Here is a 9232-nt window from a genome sequence, read left to right as displayed (position 1 = left end):
GTCTGGTTTCAGGACGCCGCCCTCGGAGTGCGTGGGAGGGCCCCGGGCTGGCCACGGAGCTTCTGTGAGTATCTATTGAGAGTGCGCGGCCTGTCGGCTTTATTGCGAAGGGAGCGCCGTCCGGACAGCATGCAGAGTGAGTTTGAATTGACGGGACGAGGGAATTCTTTCACTCTTCGTTCTAGTCCAATACTGCTGACTATTCTTGCTGCTGTTGTTCACTTCCCCTTGTTGTGTTTCTTATCCTCAATAGGTTGCTTGACAAATGTGTTAGAGCAGAGACGCCTTAAATGTTTAATACCCCAGTATGGAGAAGCTGTTTAACCCAAATGATATTTCAATGCTAAAATGATATTATTGTTCGATGTGAATGCTCTTTTACCCCTTAATTAAGTTAAGCACCTGATTATTTCTTGATGAAGATTTCAAATTGTTGTTATTGACATACACGAGCATTGGAGGTTGCGCCCAGTGGAAGCTCCTGTCGGTCAACATTCCTCACATAGGTTACTACTTCCTGCTTGATTGGAGAGTGATGCACTGTAAAAACAAAAATAAGTCGTTAAACATAAAATTCTGATGAAAATTCACCATGATGCGCTAAGTTCTTTGCATATACCAATTTATGTGTAATCAAATAAAGCAACAAAATGGCAACAAATTCACATATTCAAATTTTACACAAGTCACCTCAAAGAGTTATTCATTTGAAACATGTATTGATGTGTGAAAATGTATTATGTGCTCAAGTTACAGTAACATAATCAGCGATAGATTTTTTAGTGTGGCAAATGCTTATTTTCTTATTGTGCGTGTTGCTGCCACAATTTTTGTGACTTGCCAGGTGCAAATCCACCCCCCCCCCTTTTTTTTTTTTTTACTTGAGTTGAATCAGAACTTCTTTTTACTTCTCCCTGAGTTCTTTTTTCCTTAAAGGGGAAGACCAGTAAGTATATTTCTTTAAAATTACAATATGTTATTTGCGACGCTACTAGTCTTAACACAGTATTTTGATTACTATTGCGTTAGTGAAATACAAATTATTATTTGCATCCATCTCAGGGGGCTGCCATTTTGTCACTTGCTGTCAAATGAAAATGGCATCTCGTGTGCTTAGGGCTCAGGTAATGACCAATCACGTCTCAGCTTGCGTACGTCACACCAAGATCAGAAAACACATGAGCTTTAATTGGTCCTTACCCGAGCCCTGAGCAACTGGTTTCATTTTCAGTCGACAAGTGACAAAATGTCCGCCATATTCCATGAGCACAATATTAATCCGAATGCCGGGTTTATACTAGTAGGGACTCATAGAACTTAATGTAAATAAAACTTTTGACTGCATTTCCCTTTTAAGGAGAGCATGTGAATACTTTTGTCACAGTCTAGCTCAGTGATGTCCTAACTCGGTCCTCAAGGGCCGGAGTCCTGCAGGTTTTGGATGTTTCTCTTCTCCGGGTGTGTTGGAGAAGAGAATCATCCAAAACCTGCAGGACTTCGGCCCTCGAGGACTTAGTTTGGACAACACTGGTCTAGCTGGACACTGTGTTCCTCACCGCCATTTCCTTGATTCCAGGCATGAGTTCTCCGGGAGGCCGCGTCCTCAACGAGGACCAGTTCAGCTGCTCCATCTGCCTGGAAGTGTTCGTGGAACCCGTGTCCACACCATGTGGCCACAGCTTCTGCAAAGCCTGCTTGCAGGGCTACTGGAACCACAGCAAGAAGTTCCTGTGCCCCATGTGCAAGAAGAGCTACACCAGGAAGCCCGAGATGAGCGTCAACAGGGTCTTGGCGGAGATCTCCACTCAGTTTCAGGGGCTGGCGGGGGCCGAGGCGCCCGGGTTATCCACGCGAGGGTCCTCGCTCAATCTGAGTTCGGAACCGGGATCCCTGGGTTATGACACGGGCGAGTTTGCGCGCGCCGGAGACGTTCCCTGCGACGCTTGCATCGGGAGGAAGATGAAGGCACACAAGTCGTGTGTCAACTGTCCCGGGTCCTTCTGCGAAACTCATCTGAGACATCATAAAAAGGTACACTGGCAGTAGCAATGGCTTGACTTCCTCTCTCGTAACATGGGACTTGAAAATCCAGGTTAAGTCTTTGACGTCCCATCGCCTAATCGAGCCCACGTTCCACCTGGATTACAAAATCTGTAAGAAGCATGAGCGTCTTCTAGAGGTTTACTGCCGTACCGACCACGCCTGCATCTGCACCGCCTGCGCGGACTCTGTACACAAATCGCACGAGGTGGTCTCCGCAGACCACGAGTGGAAGAAGAAGATGGTTGGTGGCGCTGGCATACCGCACGTGGACTCTGGCATCATCTGCCGATGTGTGACACTCACATGATCGCGCTGTTTTTCTCCCACAGAGCACCCTGGGAATGAAGCGGTCTGAGATGAAGCACTTGATTAAGGAGCGCGCTAAAAAGCTGGAGGAACTCAAGCAATCCATTAAGGTCATCAAGGTGAGACCACAGGTCACTTTTGAACTGGGCCAAGAATATCTTCATCGTAAATACATTTATCAATTTATGAATTATAGATTATTTGTATTGAAATGTCTGTCTCAGTCATTCTTGGTCTTTATCAAAATGTTTTGTCTTTCTATTGGTTCACATTGGTTTGTTCTTCTACATATATCCCCCCTTTTGGGGTCACTGACCCCAAACCAATAGACAGTTTAATGTTTGTCTGTCCAAGCCCCAACATGGGAGCGTGGTAATCGTTGCGTCTGAATAAATTCTGCTAATCCTAGGGTGCAGTCATGTAGTAGAGTTTGGGTGGTATGCTGGTGGGGCTTTCAATGAAGAAATGTTGTCGTCATTCCACTCCAGTGCTGTAGGTGGCGCCAAAGTCCATCACATCGCCTTTCCTGGCCCTCTCATGCTGCAAATCCTAGCGAGATTCAAATGTGCTCATCCAACCAGTGCAACCAGTCTGTAGAAAAGCCTCACGTGCTTTTGTTTGCACAGACCTGAGGAGTGTCTTTTGTGTTAGGGCTGAGCTTTTAATTGCCATTTAGTGCCTCCATTTGTGTGGAATTGTTTGTGTGTAACTTCCTGTCGAGTCACTTTCTCATACATTTTTCTAAAATGTACTGTAACCTTTACTGGTGAACTTCAAGTGGGAGTTTTCAGTTTTAAAACTACTAGCAAGTGCAAATGTAGCCTCACTTCACTTATGTTGACCTTGAAACTTTAGATTGGGCAACAGTTCCCTGTTGTAAACAGGAAGTGGCTATTAGCAGATATAACCACAATGTAAACACCTTCCCTTGTGTGTTGTAGACCAGTGCCCAGAAGGAGCTGGAAGAGAGCTGGCAGGTGTTTGCCGAACTGCAGCGTCTGGTTGAGCAAAGCCAGGCTGACCTGGTGGAGCTCATCGCCACAAGGCAGCGTGAGGCGGAGCGCCACGCGCAGGAGCTGGCGCGAGGTCTGGAAAACGAACTGAGTCAACTGAGGAGGCGAAGTCATGAGTTGGACACTCAGGCCCAGACCAAGGACAAAGTGGTCTTCTTGCAGGTAGGTTTTCTGTTGGACTAAACTCAACTATAGATGGCGGCAGTCATCCAGTTCATGGATGTGGTCATCATTTCCATTTGCTCCGGGCAGCACTTGGCCGCCTTGCCCCCACTTCCTGAGCTCACCGACTGGTCAGCGGTGAGTATCAACACGGACCTCTACTTGGGGACCATCCGCTCTTCAGTCAGCAGCCTCGTCGACAAGTTTCAGGAGGAGCTGAAGAGGTTGTACGGCAAAGGTAGGAGATGTCGGTGTTGTTGCTTTTCAAACTTGAAACTGAAACTTTTGCCTTGTCTGTAACGCAGCCTTTTTCTTTTGCCTTAGAACTCCGCAAGGTGCAGAACTACTCCAGTGAGTCACTTTGCAATTGAAGATGTCCACCAGATGGCGCTACTCACTCATATTCATGTGCCTTTTGAATTGCCATGTAGTCCAAAAATTGTTTTCTGCTTGCTCAGGTGAGGTTATCCTGGACCCGGCTACCGCCCAGAAGAACCTGGTGCTGTCCGACGACGGCCGCCAGGTGAGGTATGAGGAACGCAAGACGGCTCACTCCGAAGGCCCCAAACGCTTCAGCCCGGCCCTCTTCGTCCTGGGCCGGGAGGCTCTGAGCTCAGGACGCCACTATTGGGAGGTAGACGTGACCCGCAAGATAGCCTGGACTCTGGGCGTGGCCAACGCCTCAGCCCGACGCAAGGGTGAGATCATGCTGAGTCCCACCGGCGGCTACTGGTGCCTGTGGCTGAAGAACGGCCAGGTGAAAGCGCTGGCCTCCTCCCGCCTTCCTCTCACGCTGCAGTCCCAGCCCACTAAAGTGGGGATTTTCCTTGATTACGAAGGGGGTCAGGTATCCTTCTATGACGCCAAGGCCCGCCTGCACCTCTTCACCTTCGTTCACACCTTTAATGAAAATCTGTACCCCATCTTCAGCCCCTGCCTCAGCCAGGAGGGCAAGAACACGTCCCCTCTTGCCATCACACCCGTCAAACATACCTGACTTTGATCAGGGTTGCAAAGGGGTGGAAAAGTTCCAGGATGTTTCCGATGATTTTTCATGGGAATTTAAATGGGAAGTTTGGAATTGGAGGTCAAAGTTTCTTGACTATGTGATCATTAATCTCAAACTACGGTGGTCCGAATATGTTGACTTGCTTTTGTTGAATAAAGATGCTTTCATACTTGTAGACCTGAGAGATAACACCTAGCATTGTTTGTTTTGGCCTTCCGAGGGCCTTTCCATGCTTGTGTATCTGGGTTAAGGGGAGGGGGATGTATTTTGGGTCGTAGGTGTGTGTGTGTGTGTGTTGGTTGGTTACAGCTGGTTTCATGTGTCAGTGCACAGCCGGGCTTCGAAGCAACTGGTGAGTCTTCAGGTCTTTATGACAAGTGTGTCTTCTTCTTCTTGTTCCCTTTGGTTTCATTTTTGCCGTTTATTCGCATCAGTCAAAAGCGCCATGACAATTACGATTACTACACGAGTCTGTAATCAGCGAGTCTCGGGTCTTTTGGTTTAGCTCCAGCTGCCAGCTACTTAAATGTTAACAAGGAAGGCTAGGGTCAAACTTTATGTCGAGAATAGTAGGACTTGGGATTTATTTTATGAAAGGTATTTGTGCTTACCCGTAATCCTGGATTTAGTGTTTGGGTCTCCATTAACTTCCTTATCTGGAATTAGGGTATTAAAAACACAACCAATTATCTTTGCATTTCAAATAAATTTAAATCTAATAACAGTTACCTAAAAATAAAGATGATACCAAAAAATAAAAAAATTGTCACAAATTTCTCCATGTCTAGTTAATTGAAATGGTCTTGTCATGGTCCAATATGACCACAATTCTCTTTCTATTGAATGTATAAAATGTAGCGCTGACTTTTGATTTGACTTGCTTGAGTTCTGCCGCAGTAATTTGGGACTCACTCAAAACTTGAAGGTCAAGACTTGAGACTTCTGACTTAACCGCCCCTTCCGCATCTAACCCTCACAACGTCGCTGTCACAGCAGGTGGGGAAAAAGGCTACTCGGTTAAAATGACGCTGCCTCTCCGCCGTGCAGGGATGTCATCCCCCGGGAACCTCTCGGAAGAGCAGGTCCACTGCTCCATCTGCTTGGATGTCTTCACCAATCCGGTGTCCATCCCGTGCGGACATAACTTCTGCCAGGCTTGCATCCTGGGATACTGGAAGAGCAGCCCGCTTTACCAGTGTCCCATGTGCAAGAAGTCCTTCTACAAGAGGCCCGACATAAGCGTCAACACGGTCTTGAGGGAGATTGCCGAGCAGTTCAAGGAGATTCGGCTGAAGAGCGCGGCGGGGAAGGCAGCAAAAGGGAATCGGTGGACCGTGGAAAGGCGCAGGGAAGAGGACGAGGAGAGGCTTTTGGAGGATGATCGTGACGAGGAGACGAAGCCCAAGGAAAAGGACGTCAGTGGAAGTGAAACTGATGCGACACCAAACTTGAATAAACCTCCAGAGTCGCCGCCCCCGTCACCACCTCCGGCATCTCCGCCTCCAGCAACTTCCGCCTGGCAGGAGGTGCTCTGTGACGTTTGCCTCGATGAAGGTCGTCCCAAAGCCGTGAAATCCTGCCTGGTGTGTCTGACCTCCTACTGCGAGGAGCACCTGAAGTCTCACGCCACCAGGTTCACCAAACACAAGCTAATCGAGCCTGTGGCCAACATGGAGGACCGCATGTGCCCCAAGCACCAGCGCCTCCTGGAGCTTTTCTGCAAGAAGGACCAGACATGCGTGTGTGTCCTGTGCACGGAGACAGACCACCGGGCGCACTACACCGTTCCCGTTGAGCGCGAATGGACCGAGAAAAGGGTGAGTGAAGACGAGAAAAACTGAGATGAGGGATACGCCGAGTTATCTGTTCCAGAAAGACAGGTAAGACCGATCAAACTGATTCTACTCAAAATAAGTCAACTCAGGGTTCAGGTTTAGACTTTACAAAGATCCCAAATATCGAGTCCTAAATTGCGTGTTTCCTTGACAGTTTGTTCACGCCCATCGTGTGTTGAGCCTCCTTTTGGTGTAGCCCCATGATTACTCCGGCTGTTGATGTTGTTATAGGCCCAGCTGAAAAAGGTCCAAGTGGATGTCCAGCAGTTGATCCATGACAGAGTAAGAAAGGTGGAGGACATTAAACGCTCAGTCGAGCTCAACAAAGTAAGAACTTGAGCACACGTTCACAACACTTTCAGTTTCAAGCTACTTCTGATTTTGTACTTCTTGGGCTTGTGACGGCAGGCAAGTGCCAAGAATGAGACGGAGGAGAGCATACAGGTCTTTTCTGACCTGGTGCGCTCCATCCAGAAGACGCAGGCTGACGTGGTCGCGGCCATCGAGGAGAAACTGAGGCGCACGGAGAGCCGAGCCCAGGATCTGGTCGCCAAACTGGAGCGGGAGATCGAGGAGCTGAGAAGGCGTGGCGTTGACCTGGAGAACATGGACAGGACGGACAACATTCACTTCTTGAAGGTGGGGAATGACGTAAAAATTGCCGGTGTTCCATGATTTTTCAGTTTCCTGAAGATGGTTCTCTCTGCGTTTTTGGTTCCGTAGAACTTTCCAGCTATGAGCGCCACCCCACCCATCCATGACTGGACCGACACAAACGTCCCTACTGATGTCAGCGTCGGCTTGATCAGGACAGCTGTGTCCAAACTGGAAACCACTTTCAAGCAAATGGTGGACAAGCTGGCAGACCGAGGTACCACAATTTGGGACCAAGAAAAAAAAAAATTCAATGATGAATGATTCTAAATGCAGCAATTGCATTCGGAACCATTCAGCATCATAGGAATTTGTATATAGTGGACTACACACCTTATCCTGCTCTCCTTTCCCTGCAGAGATCCAGAAGGTTCTAAAGTACACAGGTATGCTACAATGTCCCATTCCCCCACCTGCGCCCCCTTTCACCGCCTGATTAACTAACCTTCCTTCCCTTCATAGAGGACGTGACTTTGGACCCGGACACCGCCAACCCGTGGCTGCAGCTGTCCCAGGACAGGCGGCAAGTGCGTCACCTCGGAGCGTGGCAGGACCTCCCGGACCATCCCGACCGCTTTGACACGGTGGTTATCGTCCTGGGCCGAGAGGGCTTCACCTCCGGCAGACACTACTGGGAAGTCCAGGTAGGCGAGAAAGACGACTGGTACCTGGGCGTGGCCAAGTCGTCCGTCAAGAGGAAGGGACGCATCTCTGTGAGCAGTGCCCACGGGTACTGGGCCCTCGCCATGAAGAAGGGTCAAGGGTACCGCGTGTCCACCGTGCCGCCACTTTCGCTGGAGCTCAACCCCAAACCAAACAGGGTGGGCGTGTACGTGGACTACGAAGAGAGTCAAATATCCTTCTACGACGTCAGGGCTCGCACGCATCTTTACACTTTCACTGACAGGCTAACTGAAAAGATTCTGCCATTTTTCTACTTGTACTGCTGTGACAAAGCGTCCGACACCGTCGTCATCTGTCCTGTTGCGGAGAAAGCCCTGATTCAGCAAAGCTAGAATGAGGTGACAAAAGCACCCGCACTCGGTTCTTAAGTCAAAATATATATCAACTACATGAAGTAGAGATGCGGAAATGTACTGAAGTACGCAAGAAAATAAAACATTTTATTGTCATTTACATTATATTCATTGATAATTTGGCACCACAGAATAGAACTGTTTCCATATCCTATTAAATTGTATAGTGCTTGCATACAGAAAGAATGCAATTTTAAGAGCAATTTTGTTTTATTGGTGTGCTTTGTCTTTCCTGATGGACACAAAAATCCAATATATCATTTGAAAAAGCTCCAATCTTTGTTGTTTGTATTTTATTTTACACATTGGACTTTATTTCTGGGCGGCATGGTGGGTGACTTGGTTAGCGTGTCCGCCTCCCCAGTGCTGAGGACGTGTGATCGAGTCCAGGCTTCGGCCTTCCTGGGTGGAGTTTGCATGTTCTCCCCGTGCCTGCGTGGGTTTTCTCCGGGTACTGCGGTCTCCTCCAACATTCCAAAGACATGCATGGCAGGTTAATTGAACACTCGAAATTGTCCCTAGGTGTGTTTGAGGGGTTGGATGGTTGTTTGCCCTGTGATTGGCTGGCAGCCAGTTCAGCGAGAGCCACTACATCGTGATAACTTACATTGATGTTTCTGCATTTGGCAATTTATTATTATATTATATTATTAGTATGGGATTTTTTTTTAATGGGCTTTAGGTGAACTGATGAATACACACACGCTCGCACGCACGCACGCACACACACACGCACATACACATGCTCACCCACATACAAAAAAAAAATATATATATATATATATGTGTGTATATGTATATATATGTATATATATTAAAAAAAAAATTAAAAAAACATTTACTAAATTTTTTTTTAATTTATTTGTTTTTTTTTAAAAAAAGGAGAGCAATGATGATGTCAAATCGAATGAACAATACTGAGCTCTAAAGAAAAAAAAAAAAAAAAGGCTGGCAGCCAGTTCAAGGTGTACCCTGCTGACTGCCCGAAGCCGGATGGAATAGATGCCAGCCTCGCGACCCTTGTGAGGGAATTGACTACGTTTACATGCAGTCAATATTCATTCGGGATGGATGAAAGGGCTATTGACTGCATATACAATGCTTAAAAGGGACATCAAATGTCTACACACCCCTGTTCATATGTCAGATTTGTGTGATATACAGAAATGAGAG

The 9232-nt window shown here is 47.5% G+C and overlaps 1 protein-coding gene across 1 annotated transcript; it reads left to right on the top strand.

The window, feature by feature from the left end:
• Positions 1-21: 21 nt before the first annotated feature.
• btr12 (bloodthirsty-related gene family, member 12) lies at positions 22-8213 on the top strand. The gene is made up of 14 exons (XM_077543898.1): positions 22-136; positions 1577-2031; positions 2093-2284; positions 2373-2468; positions 3291-3524; positions 3615-3762; positions 3849-3875; positions 3983-4514; positions 5459-6350; positions 6600-6695; positions 6777-7007; positions 7092-7239; positions 7382-7408; positions 7485-8213. Exons 1-14 carry the CDS (start codon positions 130-132, stop codon positions 8036-8038), a joined length of 3639 nt encoding a protein of 1212 aa, XP_077400024.1. The 5' UTR covers positions 22-129; the 3' UTR covers positions 8039-8213.
• The last annotated feature ends 1019 nt before the right edge of the window (positions 8214-9232 follow it).

The sequence above is a fragment of the Vanacampus margaritifer genome, chromosome 15 (assembly GCF_051991255.1).
Source record: "Vanacampus margaritifer isolate UIUO_Vmar chromosome 15, RoL_Vmar_1.0, whole genome shotgun sequence".
Taxonomy (NCBI): domain Eukaryota; kingdom Metazoa; phylum Chordata; class Actinopteri; order Syngnathiformes; family Syngnathidae; genus Vanacampus; species Vanacampus margaritifer.
The sequence above is the reverse complement of the archived record's forward strand: the minus strand, read 5'-3'. Positions and strand labels throughout refer to the sequence as shown.